At 51.3% G+C, this 21,732-nt stretch overlaps 3 protein-coding genes across 6 annotated transcripts; 2 read left to right on the forward strand and 1 right to left on the reverse strand.

Annotated features, from left to right (window-relative positions):
- Positions 1 to 960: 960 nt before the first annotated feature.
- On the reverse strand, positions 961 to 5,554 carry Cks1b (CDC28 protein kinase regulatory subunit 1B). The gene is made up of 3 exons (XM_057793059.1): positions 5,415 to 5,554; positions 2,481 to 2,608; positions 961 to 1,783 (listed from the first exon to the last, which is right to left on the reverse strand). Exons 1-3 carry the CDS (start codon positions 5,471 to 5,473, stop codon positions 1,731 to 1,733), a joined length of 240 nt encoding a protein of 79 aa, XP_057649042.1. The 5' UTR covers positions 5,474 to 5,554; the 3' UTR covers positions 961 to 1,730.
- Positions 5,555 to 5,799: 245 nt separating this feature from the next.
- Shc1 (SHC adaptor protein 1) lies at positions 5,800 to 16,054 on the forward strand. Of its 2 annotated transcripts, XM_057793055.1 has the most exons (12): positions 5,800 to 5,970; positions 9,059 to 9,226; positions 9,781 to 9,851; positions 10,361 to 10,424; positions 10,537 to 10,656; positions 11,016 to 11,069; positions 11,282 to 11,333; positions 11,503 to 11,629; positions 13,170 to 13,356; positions 13,440 to 13,509; positions 13,593 to 13,963; positions 14,767 to 16,048. In XM_057793055.1, exons 2-12 carry the CDS (start codon positions 9,062 to 9,064, stop codon positions 14,893 to 14,895), a joined length of 1,410 nt encoding a protein of 469 aa, XP_057649038.1. In that variant the 5' UTR covers positions 5,800 to 5,970; positions 9,059 to 9,061; the 3' UTR covers positions 14,896 to 16,048. The 2 variants fall into 2 exon arrangements, with proteins under 2 accessions (XP_057649038.1, XP_057649037.1); XM_057793054.1 differs by lacking the exon at positions 5,800 to 5,970 and having other exon boundaries at positions 8,547 to 9,226; positions 14,767 to 16,054.
- Positions 16,055 to 16,618: 564 nt separating this feature from the next.
- Positions 16,619 to 21,589, forward strand: Pygo2 (pygopus family PHD finger 2). 3 transcript variants are annotated; one of them, XM_057793058.1, is made up of 4 exons: positions 16,619 to 16,828; positions 17,428 to 17,477; positions 18,995 to 20,055; positions 20,142 to 21,589. In XM_057793058.1, the coding sequence occupies exons 2-4, from the start codon at positions 17,436 to 17,438 to the stop codon at positions 20,176 to 20,178; spliced, it is 1,140 nt and encodes a 379-aa protein (XP_057649041.1). In that variant the 5' UTR covers positions 16,619 to 16,828; positions 17,428 to 17,435; the 3' UTR covers positions 20,179 to 21,589. The 3 variants fall into 3 exon arrangements, with proteins under 3 accessions (XP_057649041.1, XP_057649039.1, XP_057649040.1); XM_057793056.1 differs by having other exon boundaries at positions 16,630 to 17,104; XM_057793057.1 differs by having other exon boundaries at positions 16,638 to 17,104; positions 18,995 to 21,589.
- Positions 21,590 to 21,732: the final 143 nt, after the last annotated feature.

Genomic DNA, 21,732 nt, shown 5'->3' on the forward strand with positions numbered 1-21,732 from the left:
CCGTTCTCTACTTGCACCACTGGGTTAAAGAGGTTAGGTTTGCAGCAGGAATGCCTGCTTACTTGCTAAGCCACCTTTTAAAAAAACGTTTATTTTTTTGTGTATAAATGCTTTGCCTGTGTATATTTTGTACAGCGTATGCACCTTTGGAGTTATGGATGGTTGTGAGCCCCTGGTGGTTGCTGGGAACTGCAGGTAGATCTGCAGGAGCAACCAGTGCTCTTACTGCCTAGTCATCTCTTCTATCCTGAGCCACCTTTACATTTTTTTTTTTTTTTGGACAGAGTTTTTTTGTGTAGTCTTGGCTGTCCTGGAAGTTGCTCTGTAGAGACCAGGCTGGTCTTGGACTCAGAGATCTACCTGCCTCTGCCTCCGAAGTGCTGGGATTAAGGGTAGGTGCCACCGTCTGGCAGCTTCTAGTTTATGGCAGGCATGTTTGGTCTCTGTAGATTGAACAAGAGAGTGTTCAATCTCCTGGAATTGGAGTTACAGGCAGTTGCGTGCACCCCAACATGGGTGCTGGGAATTGAATTCAGGTCTTCTGAAAGTGAAGTGGGGCTCTTACCTGCTGAGCCATGTCGTCAGTCACGCCAAAGGATTACTCTGTGGGGGATCAGTACTTTCAACTTCCAGATAGTTCTGATACTCAACCCTACTTAAGTCTGCTCCATTAGTCGCTGCTGCGAGTCACCGGCGCTGCAGCCCAGTGCAGGCACCTACAGCAGCTTTACTACTCCACCCCGCCTGTCTTTCCATGCTCTTCAAATGCTGAGAATATATAAATGGAAACTTTCAACTGTAGGAAAGTTCACCTGCTTGGATGAGACAGGCTGCCCCAATAAAACCATTATCTTAGGTTAGATATCAGAGTAAAATACATTTCAGCAAAAAATGTTTTTAAAGATTTATTTATTCAATGTATCTTGTGGTTTTGCCAGCATGTATATCTGTTTACCCTGGAACTGGAGTAAAAGACAGTTGTGAGCTGTCATGTGGGTGTTGGGACTTGAACCTGGGTCCCTTGGAAGAGCAGCCAGTGCTCTTAACTGCTGAGCCATCTCTCCAGTCCCTCAACAAATGTTTTCACAGTAAGTCCAATTAAAATAGATTACAAATTAGTTATTACAATATCCATGTAAAGCTCCTATTGCAAAGAGCCATGTTTTCACCACCCACCCAAAAGGCACAGAACCAGAATGATTTCATAGTATCACCTTGGCTGCAGGAGGGCAGATGGCTCAGAGGGAATGGAGGGGGCACACACTGACATGGGGACAGGACAATCTTATAACCACAGCTCTAAATTATAAAAACTTCCTTTAATAGAGGCTTATAACATGGAAGAGATTTGTCAGATAAAATGTAGAGTTTCCAACACACTGAAATATAAGCCGATAAGTCACCATAAATACAGCACCCAATAATAAAAACCACAACAGCAAATTTACACGGTCTCTGTAACAGCCATGATCTGATTTCACATGCTTTCAAGAGACGGCAAATATGGCCCGCTGGATAGAGCGCTCTAGGACTTTGAAGTCACTCATCTGACAGGGTTGTGGCATTGGTGGCTCAACTCAAGAAGTAGAGCAGGTCCCAGCACTTCAGTGTATTGAACATCCTTTAAATATCAAAGTGAGAAATAAGAAAACGAGATATCACGCCATCAGAGACGGTAGGAAGCAAGGACAGCTGTGTAAAGCTTGCGGCTGAAAGGTGGCTTGCCAGCTTCATTTCTTTGGCTTCTTGGGTAGTGGCCTCCGGAACAGTAAGATGTGAGGCTCTGAAAGAATTAGCGACACCATTCAAGCAGTCTGCAGTTTTCCCACCGTGTCCCCCGCCCGCCACAGCCAATCAGCTCCACAACCAAATTAAGACAGAGCAGACAGCCTTAGAAGCAGCCCCCGAAGTCTGACCTTTCTGCCATGTACAGAATTTTTTTCTATTGTTTGCATAGTCCTGGGGTGTCCTGTGTTAGTTTTGCCTGGCAGCTGGGTGTCTGGTGTTTTACCAAGAAACAAAACTGCCTGTGCCTGTTTGGGACACATCCAGCTATTTGCAGAGGCCATAGCCAGGGTGCATGTGGTCTTGAAAAGAGTACCCAGCAACTCGGTTAAAGACTGCAGGGTTTTGTCTTGTTTTTCAGTACGGCTGTCCCTGACCTTCCTAGATGTTCTCATTCTGTCACTCTACTTCCTTTGCACAGTGAATGCAGGAAACAATCCTGTAAATGATGCCCTCCTCCCTCTATCGCTTTGGTTTGTATTTTTTTTTTTTTTTTGGTTTTTCGAGACAGGGTTTCTCTGTGGTTTTGGAGCCTGTCCTGGAACTAGCTCTTGTAGACCAGGCTGGTCTCGAACTCACAGAGATCCTCCTGCCTCTGCCTCCTGAGTGCTGGGATTAAAGGCGTGCGCCACCACCGCCCGGCTGGTTTGTAATCTTCCTTCAGCCAGAATGAAGCTTCCTTACGTTGCACTGACCTGGTTCATGGATCATATAATGGACCCATCCCTGACTCTGCTGAACACCAAGATTTCTCCATTCAGATTCAGACATCAAATGGGTTTTAGGGACCAGCTTGGCTATGTCCTTGGGCAACATGACATGTCTGTAAGAGAAACACGGGGATGTGAAGAGTTCGTGTTAGCTGTGGGTACAGTGTTAGACACTGACCTATACACAAAGACAAGCAGAGGAAGAAGACAGCTCACACTGTAACTCTGACACCCACAAGGATATGGATGGAGCATTACAGGGCTATGAGGACATTCTGGGCTACAGAGAATCTATGAAAACAAAGTTGTCAGGCATGGTGGTACACGCCTTTAATCCCAGCACTTGGGAGGCAGAGGCAAGTAGATCTCTGAGTTCTAGTTCAGCCTGAACTATAGGTTCCAGGCTACACAGAGAAACCCTGTCTTAGGAGAAAAGCCAAAAAAGTAAACCAGGAACAACAAAACCAAATGAAACCAAAAAAAGAAAAAAAAGAAAACTAGTAACTAGTTCCTGATATCAGAGGTTTTTTTAATTTCTTTTTGTTTGTTTGTTTTTCAAGACTGGATTTCTGTATAGCTTTGGAGCCTGTCCTGGAACTCTTTCTGTAGACCAGGCTGGCCTAACACTCAGAGATCTGCCTGCCTCTACCTCCCGAGCGCTGGGATTAAAGGCGTGTGCCACCGCCCAGCCGAATTTTTATAAACCTTTTTTTTTTTAAAGATTTATTTATTATGTATACAACATTCCTTCCATGTGTGCTTGCATGCCAGAAGAGAGCACCAGATCTCATTATAGATGGCTGTGAGCCACCATGTGGTTGCTGGGAATTGAAATCAGGACCTCTGGAAGAGCAGTCAGTGCTTTTAACCTCTGAGCCATCTCTCCAGCCTGTATAAATCTTATTGTGGATATTGTGTAGTAGAGACAACTAGAAACACAAGTTTTGTAAATTTTTATAAGAGAATATTAAAAACAAAATCAATGGACAATTTGAATGCATACCTGGATATCAGCCCCTGATGATATTTGTGTTTTCTCTGATTACCCATTTTACCCACTCTACGACTGGTCAGGAAGAAGCTACACTGTGGAGAGGAACAGTCTACTATGGTGTGGGGTATAGGCAGGCATAGAGAAAACTTGGGAAACCGTGTGCTTTCCTAGCCAAGGTCAATGGTAAAAATGGTGTCTGACTGACTCAGACTACCTCAGGCAGAGTCTCGCAAGCTCGAGGAAAATGTACTAAATGCTACCTTTGTAGTAATAACAAGAGTCCCCACCCCGTAATTCTAGTCCAGTGTCAGGGAAGAATTTACACTCTAACAAGTCCCTGGCACAAATTGTGACTTCAATGCACAGGACCCCCCCAAAAAACAAACACACAAACAACCCTCCTTTAAGCAAAAACGCGGCTGCTAAGTTAAAAGTGACATCTTCTTGGGGATGAAGCTACTGATTTCTTCCCAACCATGTAAATGTTGTAAGTATGGTGTTTCACTCCCAGGCATGGGAAACAGATGAGAACAAAGGTTAACTAGCTCCAAGGATGTAGCTGTTTATCCCATCCAAGTAACAAGCCAGCCTGACCCTGCCTAGTTTCTGAGATCCAGGTGTGGGATTTTTCTTGCCAAAAAAAAGATTGTTACATATTTGTCAATACACACCAATTTTCCAGGGTGCCCAAAGGCCTGGTACAGGACAGGTGAAGAATGCAGGAAAGCTAGTCAAGGAACGCAGATACATATTAGGAAAAGCGGGGGCTGGAGAGATGGCTCAGAGGTTAAGAGCACAGGCTGCTTTCCAGAGGTCCTGAGTTCAATTCCCAACAACCACATTATGGCACAACCATCTGTAATGCGATCTGCTGCCCTCCATGCCAGAACACTGTATATATAAAAAATAAATAAACATTACAAGCGATACAGACCAGTGTAATATCAACCTTGGTAGAATCTCATATTCTCTCAGTCTCAACTTAAATTCACGGACTTGTTACTATCACACCCAAAATTTGCACATTTAGTGCAAGGATGTCTCACAATCCTTGGCAGAGAGCCAGCATCTTAGACTCTGTCTCACCGTTGTTTTCTCTTCCCTGTGTTCTCAGAGTCTACTCTAGCAACGTTTCCTCAACGTCCCCCTTCATCGCATGCTCTTCTCACACCCATACTCAGCTGGCCCAGGAGTCAGCTTAGTCCATGGATTTTTAGGTCCGTCACTGACCACTCTGCTGTCTCGAGACAGGGTTCCATTCTGCAGCCCAGGCTGCCTGGAACTTGTGACAATCTTGCAGCCTTGACTTCCAGAATGCTGAGAACAAAGGTGTGAGCTACCGTACCGGCTAACCTTGCACCTTAACAGAACACTTGAAACCCGTCTGCACACCATAAATGCTCAAGTAGTTGAGCTACATCCAGTCTTCATGCCTCTATCTAAAACAAGGCTGACAACCACGCTCCTGCTCTTTTCTCATAAAGTAATAATTAACACTGAAGCTCTCACTGAACTGTCATTTCATTGAGAGCACAAAACTTCCAGTTCTGCTTTGGCTTTCTTTATCCCAGTAGACTTTGGAAGCGATCACTTCCTATTAGAAAAATTAACCTGAACCAACAAAGTTGTGAGACTGATGTGAAAATTCCAAAGGTGAAACTGATCAGAACTCCAACACGCTTCTATTTAACAGCCGGCCAACTCCAGATTCCCTTCCATTGTTTTACGGCCTCCGTCTACCATTCCGCGCATGCGCTTTGCTACGGCCGCCCCTCCCCCCCCCCAAAAAAAACCCCTCTTGCGCACGCGCCGGTTCTGCGCCGCTCCCCCCCCCCCCCCACCCTCCGCCCTAGGTCACTAACTCCTCGCGTGCACTCTTTCGTCAAAGCGCACAACCTGGCTGTAGTCCCCGCGCCGGCACTAACCGGTACTCGAACTCCTCGTCGTCGTATTTGTCCGAATAGTAAATCTGTTTGTGCGACATGACTGCTCTGCCCGAGGGCGTCCAGCCCCGCGCCGCTGGCCTGCAGACAACTCCCAGCAGCACGCGCTCCCACCCTCTTTGGCCCCGCTTTCAAACACACCGCCTGCACTTGCTATTGGTCTCTTTGGCCAAAGGCGGGACAGCTCCATCCTAAAGTCTCCGATTGGATGGCCTTGGCGTCTCCACGATTCGTAAATGAAGTGCAGTGCTCTGGTTTCTGAAGAATGAGCTGGGTCGAAATTAGGAATCTTATTGGCTCCTACGGAGACCATGCGCCTGCCCGCACAGCCATTGGCCGGCTTTGGAAAGCAGACGAGTAAAGGAGGGACGGCGAGGTAGGGGGTCAGGGGTTAGTGAGGCCGGAAGTGAGTGTAATAAAGTTTGTCTGGGGAGGCCGAGGCCGGGGGAGAAAGTTGGTGCAGTGACTTAAGCCGACAGTTACGTGATCCGGAACCAGATCGGCCCGCGGTCCGGTGCGGAGACTCCATGCGACCCTGGTGAGTGTCGACTTTCTCTCTGTGGCGACCCACTCCTCTACCCCGGAACCCCTCTCCCAGGACCCTACTTCCGGTCTTGTTGTACAAGTCCCGCCCCCGAGACCCCCTCCCCGGAAGTCCCCCCTTCCGACTTCAAGGGGCTCCCCGAACCCCGTCTTGTCTCTTACTGTCGGACCACACCCTGTCGTCCCACTTCCCTGGAAATCCCACCCCTAGACAGGTTTTCCTGGCTGCACGAGATTAGTCTTCCCAGCTCTCTGAAACTGCCTTCTCAGGAGTCTCGACTAAACGTAGCCTATCGAAAGCCTGGCTTCCCGAGGGGGCAAAAGCTCGCTTTTCAAAGAACGGTTCGGCTTTGTAGGAGCGACGCCTGTGTGGGCCCCGCCCCCTCCGTGCCCCGCCCCTTCACCGTCCACGTCTGGTCCTGGGAAAGTGGTGCACTACTTACGGACCAGGTCCCCTCGGGATACTTTTCCCTGCTGGGCTTCGGTCCATGCCTCAAAACCCTGCTCTTAGGTTCCGGACGCTTCACCTGCCTCTGTATCCTCTCCTTTCTTTAAGCCTTGGACTTAGTTTTCCTGTTCTCGTGCTCCGTCAGGTGGAGGTTGAAAGTTGCGGTTGTGAGGAGTGAGCTGATTAGCAGTGTCGTTTCCCGCGTCACCTTCTCTGGCTGTGTATTAAGTTGATGGGCTGGGTTTCGTTTATGGCAGGAGAATGGACGAGAGAGTGGCTTAGAGACCCCTGACCCCACTCCTTCCTGGGGTAGACCCTGTTCCTGAGACAGCCGTAGGTGTTCCTCTGACTGGACTGGACTAAGTATGGACTCGTGTGACCCTAAGAGGAGTGAAAGTTTTTCTGCCATCAGAAGAAAAAGTGTTTCGGAGTCAGGAGTAGGGTCCTTTCCGTTGTTTTTAAAAGACCCCTCCCCATAACCAGATAACTCTTGTTTGGATTCATCCTGGCCGCACTTGCCCAACCTTCCCTGCTGGAAACATTCCTGAGGTTTTCGCCATTTCCTGCTATTTCCTGCTCCTCCAGCCTCCTCCCTGCTGGACTGAGATGCAAAACGCGGCTGTGCCCCCCCCCCCGCGCACCCCCCGCCAAGTCGCTGCTACCTAGCTTTGGTCCAGTAGGCAGTCTCCCATCTCTTGAAGCAAATTTAAAGGCTCATGCGTCCTCCTCTTCCAAATGTGCACATGGTTGGTGATTCCCTGCCTCTAGATATGAATGGTTCAGAGAAAGCCATCTCAAGATGAGGACATCATGGTGTGCGTTTGTGTGTCTGGCTTTGGCAGAAATTTTCCTCCTGTCTAAGAGCTGAGGTCTTGCTAACGGAATGACAGAATTTCTTGTCAGGAAGCGGTGCGGTGTTTGGTGGCAGCTTTCCTGGGCTGGGGACTGGGCAGGTGACGGGAATCTTAGTAGCTAACCTTTTTAGAGTACTGGCCTTGTTAGTCATGCAGTTTTTAATTCTCCAAAATAAACCTCAGAGGAGTTTGGAGGTGAGCCTCTAAGAAACTATTTTTTACTTTTTGTATTTCATCACTTTTTTTAACAAAAAATAAGTGATAGTTTATTCTGGAGCTTGGTCACTTTCTTTAACTTCCTGATGGCCTTTAGCAGAGCTGTGGCAGGAAACTGTGGAGAAAGAAATATGGCTTTGGTGTTATTCTGCACTTACGGCCAGATCCCAGCTTCTGGTATCCCTTTGTCCTTCCTGTCTTTATTAACACAGCTTTGTGGCTTGCAGGCACCCGTTCTGTTCCGTTCATTTTCCGGCCTCCAAGGCCAGCCCCCCTGCTCGTGTGAGGGACACTGTTGGGTGGGGCTTACAAGGAGAGAAGTAAGCTGTGTCCAAGGGGTACTAGCCTGATCCCTCTCTATCCCCTGGCTTTCCTCACTGGGCCTGTGGAAAGGGGTCCAAGACGTCCGTTAGTCTTTGGTGGGTGACAGCTGTGAAGAACAGGCTTGCTCTAGTTCTTGCACCACCCTGATTGGCCTTCCCTCTTGGCCTCCACCTACCTCTTCTGGGACTACTTTCCCTTCCTGGTTCCCAGCTCTGTCCACAGCTGTTGTGGCTGAGGATGCTAATGGCCAGGTTCCCTGGGGCAGCCACCTCACTCGTATGGTGGGGGTGGGGATGGTCTGGGCTGTAGGGAAATGCTAAACTCTGGGGCCCTCCTCCCCCTTTTCCACCCTCTGCAGCTTGTTTCCTCCTTTATTCCTCCTAGCCTTCTTGGCTTCCTGCTCTCTCTGCTTGCCCGCGTTGGTTTGGATTGATCCAGAGTTCCTCTTAACCCCTTACTTTCTTTTTTGTCTTTTTCTTGTTCTGACATCTTTCTTTCCTACGGCACCTTTCTCCTCCCCAGACAGACTACTAGTTGTTTGTATTGGGCGAGGGAGAGCGGCTGGCTAGCGCGAACTGTGTGGGGAGGTGTCTCGGCCCCTCTGAGCTTGTGAGTCAGCACGGTCCTTGGGATTGGTCTCGCTTCCTAGTTCCCCGCCCCTGGGGAGGAGCCAGTTAGCTCTGGGTCCAGCCTGTACTCCTCAGCCAGAAGAGGCTTCCTCCCTGTGGCCTGAAATTGTCTATGTCTGACGTGGGAGAGCAGATGCCACTTGTTCTTCGCCTCCCTAGGTCCTCTTGTTATCACCAGGCTGCAGAGGTCAGATCAGGCTAAGGGCCTGGGGATGCCCCCTGCCTGGCCCCCTTGCCTGAATTTGGCAGGGGGGCCAGGCAGCAGCCCCCCTTCTCACCCCAGCCATGGATCTTCTACCCCCCAAGCCGAAGTACAACCCTCTTCGAAATGAGTCTCTGTCATCGCTGGAGGAGGGGGCTTCAGGGTGTACCCCCACAGAAGAGCTGCCTTCCCCATCAGCCTCATCCCTGGGACCCATTCTGCCTCCTGTGCCGGGGGACGATAGTCCGACTACCCTGTGTTCCTTCTTTCCCCGGATGAGCACCCTGAAGCTGGCCAATCCTGCTGGGGGGCGCCTGGGGCCTAAGGGGGAGCCAGGAAAGGCTGCTGAAGATGGAGAAGGGAATGCAGGGGCAGCCCTTCGGGACTCAGGCCTCTTGCCCCTCCTCCAGGACATGAACAAGCTGAGTGGAGGCGGCGGGCGCAGGACTCGAGTAGAAGGGGGCCAGCTGGGGGGCGAGGAGTGGACCAGACACGGGAGCTTTGTCAATAAGCCCACACGAGGCTGGCTGCATCCCAACGACAAAGTCATGGGACCTGGGGTTTCCTACTTGGTTCGGGTGAGTGAATATCCTCCTTTCCACCCCTCCCATACCCCCGTCCAGTTCCTCTGCTCACTCCAGATTTGCTGGGACTTCCTGCTCTTCCCCCAACATGTGTGCTGCTCGCCTCGTTCTTAAACCCGCCACCTCCATCCCTTCTCCAGCTTCATGTCTTTCTGTGCTAGTCTGGGAATCTTGTGCCCAGGTCCCCTTTCCTCCATTGACCCCCCTACCCTCCAGCCTACACAATGCCTAAACCCATCCGAGACTTTTAGTAAGTGTTAATGAAAAATGACTTCTTGATTCTTCCCCCTAGACTCCTCCGTTTTCCAGAGATATCACCCCATCCCACCCAATGCCTGCTGGTCCTCGCACAATCTCTCCACAGTGCACGAAGGACCTTTTTGGTGGTCCTTCTTCACTTACGGGCTGGTAGCCCCAGGCAGTGGGAAGGGTACTTCACCTTTCCCTTAGGGACTACACAGAGCAAAGTATTAGAACCTTCTGCAAAGGGTGGGGAGTTAGGGGTGGGGGAGGGGCGGCTGATCTGTCCTTGCCTCCTTCCCCCACAGTACATGGGTTGTGTGGAGGTCCTGCAGTCAATGCGAGCCCTTGACTTCAATACCCGGACGCAGGTCACCAGGTTAGTGGAGAGACCAGTATATTGTTGGAGTCCTAGGGTTGGTGAAGTTACAGAAGTCTCAGTAAGGAGGAGGAGGGAAGTTGAGCATTTGGTGTTGGTGCTGGTGGCAACTTCTCATGGGATGGCCAATAGAATTGAGACAAAGTTACAGAAGTGTGTTTGACCTGAAGCAGCCAGCTCTGGTCTGGAGCACTACCTTAGCCATCCAGCCTGGAGATTATAGGAAGATGGATTAGAAAGGTGGGGTAGGAGGTTGCTGCTGCTTTTGGGAAGGGAATGGAACATTTGGTAACTGGGAAGAGGTGGGGCTGTAGCCATCGAGGCCCTAACCCAATCAGCCAGGAAGCCGCCCTCAGTGCCATCAAATATTAAAGGCCCTTAATTCAATCCACCACGACAAAGAGCCTGGAGTGCTCTGGAGTCTGGCCTGGTCTTCCCCTCCCCCAGCTCTGTGGCAGCCCCAGGCAATGGGAGGCCAGTGGTGGGTCTGAGTACCCCTGTTTCTCCAGGGAGGCCATCAGTTTGGTGTGCGAAGCCGTGCCTGGTGCCAGAGGAGCAACAAGGAGGAGAAAGGTATATGTGGTTGCTATGGGGGGTAGGGGGAGGCACATGCAGGCACATGGGAAAACAGGAGGGTCTCCTGGAGTTGGGGTGTTCAGGCTCTGATACTCGGGCCCTTTCTTAGCCCTCTAGCCGCCCACTCAGCTCCATCCTGGGGAGGAGTAACCTGAAGTTTGCTGGAATGCCAGTCACCCTCACTGTGTCCACCAGCAGCCTTAACCTCATGGCAGCCGACTGCAAACAGGTGGGTGGGGCTGCTGCAAGGGACGGGGTTAGTTATGGGAGGACCAAGGGGTCTGGAGTCCTCAGGACCAACCGGGGAGTAGAGTAGGAAGAAATTAGAGGGGTTGGGTATAATAACAAATTTAATCCCAGCACTCAGGTGGCAGAGGCAGGTGAATTTCTTTGAGTTCTAAACCAGCAAGGGCTATATAGTGAGACCCTGTACCCCTGCCCACCCCAAAAGAGAATAAAATTAGGAGCATGTAGGACTAGAAGCCGAGAGAATGAGACTGGGGCTCCAAGGTTCCCGGCTGGGTGAGGACACGGAGCCCTGCGGCTGCCTGACATTGACCACTGCCTTCCTTCTTCATCCCTCATCAGATCATTGCCAACCATCATATGCAATCTATCTCATTCGCGTCTGGTGGAGATCCGGTGAGTTGGGGGGGGGGCAGAGGAAAGATGGGTGGGGCCAGAGGATGGGTGCGGTGGCTCCTGCCTTTAATCCCAACAGCCTCTAAATTCCAGGGTGGTCAGAGAAATCCTTAGGATTGTGGAAATGTCTGAAAGGGACAGAGTCTTAGGGGGTCAAATAAGGTGGAGTTGTAAAATTCGGCTCACTGGTCTCTTCTGAATCTCTTCTCCAGGACACAGCCGAGTATGTTGCTTACGTTGCCAAAGACCCTGTAAATCAGAGAGGTGAGGCTCGTGAGCAGCTCTGCGTGGGGCCAAACATCTGAGAAGGAGTGGGGGTGCTTTCCCTACTCTTACCAGTTATCCTTGATAGGGCTGTCCTCTGGAGGCTGGGGGTGGGAGGCTCCTGCCCACCCTCCCTCAGAGCTCACTGGTCCTTCTACTGTGCCCCCAGCCTGCCATATCCTGGAGTGCTCTGAAGGGCTCGCTCAGGATGTCATCAGCACCATCGGTCAGGCCTTTGAGTTGCGCTTCAAACAGTATCTCAGGAATCCACCCAAACTGGTCACCCCCCATGACAGGTGAGCTGGGGAACCTCAGGCTGGAATTGAGAAGCGGTTTTCTCTTCCCATGCTTGAGAGTTCTGGAAAGGTAATGACTCACGTGGTGCTGCCCCAGTCTTCCTACTGTGTTAGGTTTCCAGTGGCTCAGCAGGAAAGTGTAGAGGGCCATGCCTGCTGCAGGGACAGCTTCTCACTTTTGTATACCTACGGTGGGCTTATTTCCAGCACCTCTCTCTAGGTTGCCTTTTCTAGCTGAATGGACTTTGGCTCAGGTTCCTCATTTTTAGCCTGTTCCTGTGTTCTTATATACTTTTTTTTCCTTAAAGATTTTTATTTTATGTGTGTTTTACTGCATGTATGTAAGTGTATACAGTGCCTGTGGAAGCCAAAAGAGGGCATTGGATACCCTGAAACTGGAATTAAAAGTGGTTGTGAGCCGGGCGTTGGTGGGACACGCCTTTAATCCCAGCATTCGGGAGGCAGAGGCAGGAGGATCTCTGTGAGCTCGAGGCCAGCCTGGTCTACAAAGGGAGTTCCAGGACAGGCTCCAAAGCTACAGAGAAACCCTGTCTCAAAAAACCAAACAAACAAAAAAGTAGATTGAGAGGATATAGTTCCTTTTTTTCCTGCATGTGTCTATGTATGTGTTTACATGTGTTGGTATATGTTGCCTGTGCAAATATCCCTGCATGTGTGTGCGCGCAGAGGTCTGAAGTTGGTATCAGATGTCTTGCTCTGTTGCATCTTACTTTGTTTATTGAAGGCCAGAATCTCTCACTGACCAGATGTAGCTAGCAGCAACCAGTTTATCCTGGCTCCTGTCTCTGCGCCCCTCTCCCGCTGAGGCTATGAGTGGTTGCCATTCTTGTACACTGGTTCTGGTGATCTGCATTCTGAGCCTCATGCTGCAGCCACTGAGCTATTTCCCAAATCCCAGCATCTTTGACCCGAGATCCCTATGCTTCTTTTTTCAAGTCTGAAGTGGTAAATGGCGTGAGCATCAGGACTCTGTATGTCAGACCATCCTGGATATCCCTGGTTCACTAGCACTTCCATTCCTCTTAGGAGATACCATAGCTGTCAGAAGTGAGAGTGTTTTAAAACCAAATTCAATATCAACTCTGCCTCCTTCAGGTTGTGTAAATCTCTCCACACCTGATCTCTATTTTTTTTTTTTTTTGGTTTTTCGAGACAGGGTTTCTCTGTGGTTTTGGAGCCTGTCCTGGAACTAGCTCTTGTAGACCAGGCTGGTCTCGAACTCACAGAGATCCGCCTGCCTCTGCCTCCCGAGTACTGGGATTAAAGGCGTGCGCCACCACCGCCCGGCCTGATCTCTATTTTTGAAATTTTGGAAGGAATACCAGCCTTAAAAGTACAGCACCAAGGGCTGGAGAGATGGCTCAGCCGTTAAAGGCTAGGCTCACAACCAAAAGTACAGCACCAAGTGTTAGGTCTGACCCGTAGTGTATGCCTAGTGTGTGTTTACCGTTCTCTTCCCTCCTGGGTCTCTTGGCCACCACATCTGTACACTCACCTCACTCTGTCCTTCCCTTCTCAGGATGGCTGGCTTTGATGGCTCGGCTTGGGATGAGGAGGAAGAAGAGCCACCTGACCATCAGTACTATAATGACTTCCCAGGGAAGGAACCCCCTCTCGGTGGGGTGGTAGACATGAGGCTTCGAGAAGGGGCTGCTCGACCCACTCTGCCCACTGCCCAGATGCCCAGCCACTTGGGAGCTACACTGGTAAGCTTCAAGGATGGAGATCCCCCCAGTCCAGAGTGGGAGTAGCTGGCTAGGGCCTTGGTCTCACCTGATTTTTTTTACAGCCTGTAGGGCAGCATGCTGCAGGAGACGCTGATGTCCGTAAGCAGATGCTGCCTCCACCACCTTGCCCAGGTAGGAACAGTCAGCTGAATGGGACAGAGATGGGTACAGAAGGCAGGGCTGGGAGTGACATAGTCTGTGCCTTTCCTTAACAGGCAGAGAGCTCTTCGATGACCCTTCCTACGTCAACATCCAGAATCTAGACAAGGCCCGCCAAGCTGGGGGTGGGTCTGGGCCTCCCAATCCTTCTGTTAATGGCAGTGCACCTCGAGACCTCTTTGACATGAAGCCCTTTGAAGATGCCCTCCGGGTGCCTCCACCTCCCCAGTCTATGTCCATGGCTGAGCAGCTCCAAGGGGAGTCCTGGTTCCATGGGAAGCTGAGCCGGCGCGAGGCTGAAGCCCTGCTCCAGCTCAACGGTGACTTCTTGGTGCGAGAGAGCACAACCACACCTGGCCAGTACGTGCTCACTGGCCTGCAGAGTGGGCAGCCCAAGCACCTCCTTCTGGTGGACCCTGAAGGTGTGGTAAGTGGCCAAAGTATGCGTAGAGGCTGGTAGGAAAAGGTACCTTTTCCTCTCCTTATTTCTTTCTAGATTTTTCTTTGCTGGAGGTTTTCTATGGATCTCTTTTCTAGATAATTGGTATCTAGATAATTGGTTCCTTCCCTTCCATCCCTGAGTCTGAGCTGTGTTTCTGGGTTTTTTTGTTTGTTTGTTTGGTTTGGTTTGGTTTTTGGTTTCTTAAGACAGGCCTTGATCCTCCAGCCTCTGCCTCCTGAGTGCTGGATTTAAAGGCGTGCGCCACCGCTGCCGGTTCTAAGCTGTGTTCTTTTAGTTCTTACCAAATCCCAGACCTTAAGCCTATCAATACCAGACCTAGAAAGTGATTACCTGATCTGTGCTCCTTTTGCCAAGGGAGGAAGTGACCCTGGAAAGGCAGTGATGCCCCATATCAGATGGTTGTGGGGTAGAAACCCCAAATTTCCTCTAGTGAGAGGAGTCAGCGGTCTCCCTAGCTCCTTAGCCTCAAACTCAATGTCCTTTTTCTTCTTTTTAAAAATCTGACCTGCCTTACTGCTTGGTTTCTTTTCTCAGCCTGTTTCCCACATTTTTTTTGTGCTGTGTCTCCTCTAATGACACACCGGTTCTTTTGAGTCAGAAGTTACCTGTTTATCAGCTTCATATTTCTGGGCTCCTGCCAACTTCATACTCTGCCAGTCACTGACCTGCCCTTCCCTCCCCCCTCCCCACCCCGTCTCCCTCAGTCTTGGGGGCTGAGGTCTTACTGGACTCATTTGAACTGACCCTCTTATTTCCCACCTTCCCAGGTTCGGACAAAAGATCACCGCTTTGAGAGCGTCAGTCACCTCATCAGCTACCACATGGACAATCACTTGCCCATCATCTCCGCAGGCAGCGAACTGTGCCTACAGCAACCTGTGGACCGGAAAGTGTGATCTTCAGTCTGTCCTGGATGCCCTCCACCCCTTTCCACTGCGTCCTCTAACTCCTGGGACCTCTGTTTGTGCTCATCTGAGACAGGGAATTTTAGTTAGGAACCTGGGGTAGCATCCTGCTTCTGCCCAAACCTCACCAAAGTATTAATGTACAGAGTGGTCCCTTGCCTGGGCCTTGTCTGTGCCAACCTGATGCCCTTTCCCCCAAAGGGTAGGTTCTTAAAATGGAAAAAGACCCAGTGGAGCAATTGCCCTTTGGGGGAAGGGAAGTAATCATACCTCTGGTTTACCCCTGATCTTCAGGGTACCCCAGATCCCTCTTAACATATCCTATTCCCTATGCATCCCTTACAACTTTGTGCCTTTGACTATCTCCTAGGTCTGCAGATACTTTATGCAAAGAGTTCTCAGGCCCTTCATGTGGATAAGGGCTGCTGACGCCTTGGCTCTGGAACCCTGTTGTGCTCAGCACCCCTTTCTGTGTTTGGGAAGAATAGGGGCAGGAGTGGCAGCTATCTCCTCTGCCTTTTGGTTGTGCAGCCCTTAAGAGATTGCCCCAAGCTGGGCTTGGTGGCACATGCCTTTAATCCGCACTCAGGAGGCAGAGACAAGATTTGTGAGGCCAGCCTGGTCTGCAACAGAGTTAGTTCCAGAACAGTCAGGGCCATGTAAAGAGACCCTGACTCCAAAAACCAAAAAGAAAGAGACAGAGAGATTGCCTCAGAGCCCCCTCCTGGTGGTGGAGGGGTGGGGGGCAGGTTTGGACCCCTCCCTTGCTCAGTGCCTCCTGACCTTGATCCCTTTCTCCAAGGGGTCTATACATTTCTTAAGCCTGCCCCTCCCCTGTTTGCATGTGTGTTATAGTCTCCAGCCAAAGTGCAGCCCTTCTTCTGGCAGCCCCATCCACTATTTTGGGATGGGGGTGTGTGACTGACGTGGGCCTCCAGGTGGGTTCTGTGGAGGCTTTGAGACCGAAGCAGTAGACAATCCCCAGTACTATTGGTAGGTCTGGAACTGCACTTTTTTTTTTACGTGCATACATTTTAGGGCTGTAGATTTATTTTCCTGGTTTTGTTTCTGTTGCTTACTTTTGGGCACAAATTATGATAGTCGATTTCATTTATATATCACCTCATTGAGTTTTCCAAGCCTTTTTTTTTTTTTTTTTTTTACAACTGTTGAGATTTTACTCGATCTGGCCTAAAAGTACCTAAGACACTAGGACAGGATTTATTTTTCTTATTCCTCAAGAGAACTGAGAAGTTTGGTTAAACAGTGTTGTGAGGTCATGATGTGAAATCTTACTTAAGATCCTACCTTCCGCTTGCGGGCCAATGCAGCTAGGACAGAAATCTTGCGAGCGAGCTCTGTAGGCCTTGTGAACAAGGGGGGTCGACTAGTTTTTGGTTTTCAGTCTTGGCCATTGCCTATTTTTGGTTTGGATGTCTTATACCAAAGGGAAATAGTCTTCATTAAAGTCCTTATTTCTTCTACCTCGGCCTCTTAACACCTCTAGAAAGTCTGATCGATGGGGGCCGTCAGTGGGAGGTGGCGGCGGATTCCACCTGGGGTAGGTCGATTGGGTTCAAAGCCAGCGCCTGTCTGCGGGAACTCGAGTCTGCAAGGATTTGGGGAGCAGTGAGACTGCGCGGTAGGGACGTATCTGAACGGCGACTGGCTCTCGGTGGGAAGGGGCGTGTCTGGACCGCCCCCAGGCCCACAGGGAGCTCGCACAGCCTCTGTCGGTCGTGCACCCCACACTGCTGCGGGGCCAGCTCCGGCGGCGTTAGCCGCACTTCGGAGGAGTGGCGTGGCAAGGCCCTGCCTTCCTGGGTGCGGCGTGTGGGCCCTTCCCAGTTTCCCCTCCCTACGGCTCTCGGTGGTGGCGACCCATTGGAGTTCCGTTTCCGGTTGCTGTGGCCGCGGGCGGGCGGTGAGTCTGGAGCAGGCGTGCAGTTTGTGCTCTGGCTCTGCGCCTCCCCCTCGGCGTGTCTAGGGCTTGCTGCAGCTCAGGGGTGCTGCGCTGCCCCTGACTCCCCTCCGGGCGATGGTGCGGCCTGAGGACGCTTCCATCCCCCGCCGACGCTGACTCGGGTCCCCCAATCCATGGCCGCCTCGGCGCCGCCCCCACCGGACAAGCTGGAGGGAGGCAGCGGCCCCGCACCGCCCCCCGCGCCGCCCAGCACCGGGAGGAAGCAGGGCAAGGCCGGTGAGAGCGCAGAGAGGGAAGGGGGCTGCCGAGGCCCGGGACCCTGGAGCCTCGTATGGAAGGGTTGGGGGATGGGAAGGTTGCCTAGGAGAGCAGGTGTCAGATCACTTCAGGTTTTGGAGCCGGGTATCTTTGATTTCAAGGAAGATGTGGGATGTAGCTGAGAGTGTAGTCAAACTGGTCATTTTTCATATCTCACCCCTGTTTCTTAAATAAGTAAGCAAGTGTACGTGGAAGTTAGAGTCTGGAGAGTGGCTGGGAGGAAGGAGACAGTAGAACCCTCAGGAAAGCTTGCCTCCGTCTGCCTATTGCTGCTCTTCCAGGTCTGCAAATGAAGAGCCCTGAAAAGAAACGAAGAAAGTCCAACACTCAGGTAAAGGGGGAATCTGTGGCGGGCGTATCCCCTTGGAAGCCCCTCCCACTTTGGGTGGCTACCTGGCAGCCCTTTTGTGCTTTCCACCAGGTGAGGGGAAAAAAAGCCGAAATACTTTTTTCTCGTTCCCTCTTGGGTCCTAGTTCTGTCTCGTGTATTCCGGACTCACTTCTGGTTTGCTGTGTAGAGAGGGTGACTTTGAATCTAGGAGCCTCCTTTCCCTTCCAGAGTTACAGATGTAATCACCATACTGTTTATCCGCAGTGCTAGGTGCCCTTAGAGGCCAGAAGAGGGGGGTACAGGCAGTTGTGAGCTGCCGCATGGGTGCTGGGAACAGAACCTAGGGTCTCTGCAAGTGCTCTAAATCTGTGAGCCATCTCTCCAGCCTGTGCTCTTCCTTGTTTGAAACAAGGTGCCCAGCTTGGCTTTGATCTCTCAGCGCACCTACTTCAACCTCCCAAGTGCTGGCATTACTGGCTTGCTGAGTCTTTCCTAAGTGTCACAATGCTACAGTGCTTTAACAGTTGTTATTGTAAAAGTTGACAGGAGGCTTTTAAAAAGTTAAATATTCAGTACTGAGTGCTTGCCTAGCTAGCCTGCACAAAGCCCTGGGTTCAAGCCCCAGCACCTCATAAACCAGATACATAGTGGTTCATGTCTGTCACTGTACTCCAAAGATTGAGGCAGGAGCATGGGGGTTATCCTCAGCTACAAACTGAGCTTGAGTGCAAGCTGAGTTTCATATGAGACACTATCTCCGAGGAAGAAAAAGTTAATTAACTGCTTTGGGGTCAGACCTGAGTTTTGATGTGATTTTTCTGTACTTTATTATTATTATTAATTTATTTATTTATTTTGATTTTCAAGACAAGGCTTCTCTGTAGCTTTGGAGCCTGTCCCGGAACTAGCTCTTGTAGACCAGGCTGGTCTCGAACTCACAGAGATCCATCTGCCTGCCTCTGCCTCCCGAGTGCTGGGATTAAAGGCGCGTGCTACCCCCGCCTGGCATACTTTTATATTTTTTAATTATGTTTAATTTTAAGTATGCACATGGGTTTTTGTGTATGTCTGCGTATGTGCTGAAAGAAGTCAGAGATGCGATCCCTGTGGGGCTGGAGTTGGATGGAGGTTGTTGACCCCTCCAACATGGGTGCCAGCTGTCACACTCATGCTCTTGACCACTGAGCTGCTTCTCCAGCCCTATCTGTCTGGGTTTTGTTTTATTTTTATAAAAATAGTGCTGTTGTACCGTGTGTTCCGCCTTCCACCCTCTGTCGTGTTCTGAGGTCAGTCACAGTTTTGGATCTGAGCTATGTCAACCTTCAGAGAGTTTGGTAGGTGTGTGGTGCTCTCCCAGTTTTGGATCTGAGCCATGTCAGCCTTCAGAGAGTTTGGTAGGTGTGTGATGCTCTCCCAGTTTTGGATCTGAGCTGCCTCAGCCTTCAGAGAGTTTGGTAGGTGTGTGGTGCTCTTCCACCTCGGTTCTGTGGTTCACATCTTCCTCCTGTTTTCACTAGGGTCCTGCATACTCACATCTGACGGAGTTCGCGCCACCCCCAACTCCCATGGTGGATCATCTGGTTGCTTCTAACCCTTTTGAGGATGACTTCGGAGCCCCTAAGGTGGGGGGTGCAGGCCCTCCATTCCTTGGCAGTCCTGTGCCCTTTGGAGGCTTTCGTGTACAGGGGGGCATGGCAGGCCAGGTACCCCCAGGCTATGGCACTGGAGGAGGAGGGGGTCCCCAGCCACTTCGTCGACAGCCCCCTCCTTTCCCTCCTAACCCTATGGGCCCGGCTTTTAATATGCCTCCTCAGGGCCCTGGCTATCCACCACCAGGCAACATGAACTTTCCCAGTCAACCCTTCAACCAGTCTCTGGGCCAAAACTTCAGCCCACCTGGTGGGCAGATGATGCCAGGCCCAGTGGGGGGGTTTGGTCCCATGATCTCACCCACCATGGGACAGCCTCCTAGAGGGGATCTGGGTCCTCCTCCTCTCCCCCAACGCTTTGCCCAGCCAGGAGCACCTTTTGGTCCTTCTCTTCAGAGACCTGGTCAGGGACTCCCCAGCCTGCCTCCCAACACAAGTCCCTTCCCTGGTCCAGACCCTGGTTTTCCTGGTCCGAGCGGGGAGGACGGGGGAAAGCCCTTGAATCCACCTGCCCCCACTGCTTTTCCCCAGGAGCCCCATTCAGGCTCCCCAGCTGCAGCTGTTAACGGGAACCAGCCTAGCTTCCCGCCCAGCAGCAGTGGTCGAGGTGGTGGCACTCCAGATGCCAACAGCCTAGCACCCCCTGGCAAGGCAGGTGGAGGCTCAGGGCCCCAGCCTCCCCCGGGCCTGGTGTACCCATGTGGTGCCTGTCGTAGTGAGGTGAACGACGACCAGGATGCCATTTTGTGCGAGGCCTCCTGCCAGAAGTGGTTTCACCGCGAGTGCACCGGCATGACGGAGAGTGCCTACGGGCTGCTGACCACCGAGGCTTCTGCTGTCTGGGCCTGTGATCTCTGCCTCAAGACCAAGGAGATCCAGTCTGTCTACATCCGAGAGGGCATGGGGCAGTTGGTGGCTGCTAACGATGGGTGAGTCCAGTGCAGTGGCCTGGGGAAATGCGCATTGCTCACCATGCTCTTGCAGAGGAATTACGTGGCTTCCCATCCCCATGAAGCAGAAACATACAGTTCCTGAAGCAGAGGAAGAACTGAAGCTGGCAGGCAGAGGAGCCCAGAGTGCTTGCTTTTCTGGGAACTGCTGCATTGAGACCTTCACAGATCCAGGGAGCTAAAGCCCTGCCAAGCAGAGCCCTTCCTAGAGTCCAGCTGGAGGCTGCAAGAGAGGAAAGGGGCTGGAGGAAGTTCTGGATGACAAGGATGTCCTGCGTGCAGATGACCGATGACTAACACCCGTGCCTGTGATAACCTATGTAGCCCCACAGCTCCAGCTGTAGCCTTTGGAGTCACGTGTTCAAGGTTTCATTTATGGTCCCTTGTATGGGTTCTGGAAACAACTGAGGATTTCTCTCTGTCTTTCCCTTTGCTTCCCCTGGGCCCATCCTAACTCCTTTCCACAGAGTGTCAGATACCTTGAAGAAGCAGACTTCTGACTCGGGCATTGCTTGTCTGGGGGCGGTCGAGACTGTAGATAAAAGATGCTGAGACGGTCTCTTCCTCACCAAAGTCACTGCTCCTTTCTCAGCTTCTCTGCTTGTCTCTCAGTGACCGTGTTGTAGAAGTTGGGATATGTGGTCTGAGTGGCCCCAGAGTGTTGGAAGTCTGGACTGGAGACGTACCCCCTTCTTCCCTGCCTATCTGCTGCACAGTATGATAGTGTTGTCCTTCAACTCTTGGTGCCCTCGTTTCCTTTGTCTCAGGGGAAAGTTTGGAAAGGCGTGAAGCCTTTATACCTCATTCCTTCCCTGATGAAACGATCCAACTGAGGCCCTGCCGTGGCTTTGGGGGTTGGGGCGGGCGGTAGGATCCTCAGCCGTGATACTGAAAGCTAAAAGGACCTGAACTTTTCCGCTTTGTTCTTTTTTATCCTGCGATATCATCTGGGCCTGGTGATCCAGCAACTAGGCTTGGTTTATTTTTATTTTTGTAGGATTCCCCGCCAGTGATGGACCTGGGGCCTGGTCAGAGCCCCTTAGCTTCTCTTACCCCTTTCCAGTTAGCCCATGTGCCCATTCCTCATATGGGTGAGGCAAACAAGCTAGGCTGTGGCCCTTTTGGGAGACAGCTCAGTGCCCAGCTCTCAGCATGGTAACAAAGACCATCTGATGTCCCGCCCCACTTCTCATGTTGCCTGCACATGGAGAGAAAGAGAAGACACTGTTGGAGTTGACAGCCTTTGAAGAGGAAGAAGGGGGACCTGCTTTTTACTCTGTGGCCCCCAACTCCTAACTTCACATGTGGCAGCCTCTGCTCAACAGTGTTGTGTTGTGGTTCTCTTTGCCCCATTACCTGTTGCTACTTTTGTGTTGTCTCCATGGTTTGTAAAGAGCTCCTGGGGAGGGAGAGTCCATCCCCCTGTTCCTCTGCTACTTTTTGGAAGAAAGGGGGTTGGCAGATGTGGTTACAAATCTTTTTTATATGGTTGGACTAATAAAATGACTTGAAAATCCAAACAAGGACTCTTTGTTAACCGGCTACACCCGTATGTGTCACTACTAGGAGGGTCCTGGAGGACCAGGTGGTCCCTGCTCTCCACCACCTCCCAGCTGCCCTGCCATATGCTGCTAAATTGAGGAGGTCCCCAGTTTT

Source organism: Chionomys nivalis, chromosome 18 (assembly GCF_950005125.1).
Source record: "Chionomys nivalis chromosome 18, mChiNiv1.1, whole genome shotgun sequence".
Classification (NCBI taxonomy): domain Eukaryota; kingdom Metazoa; phylum Chordata; class Mammalia; order Rodentia; family Cricetidae; genus Chionomys; species Chionomys nivalis.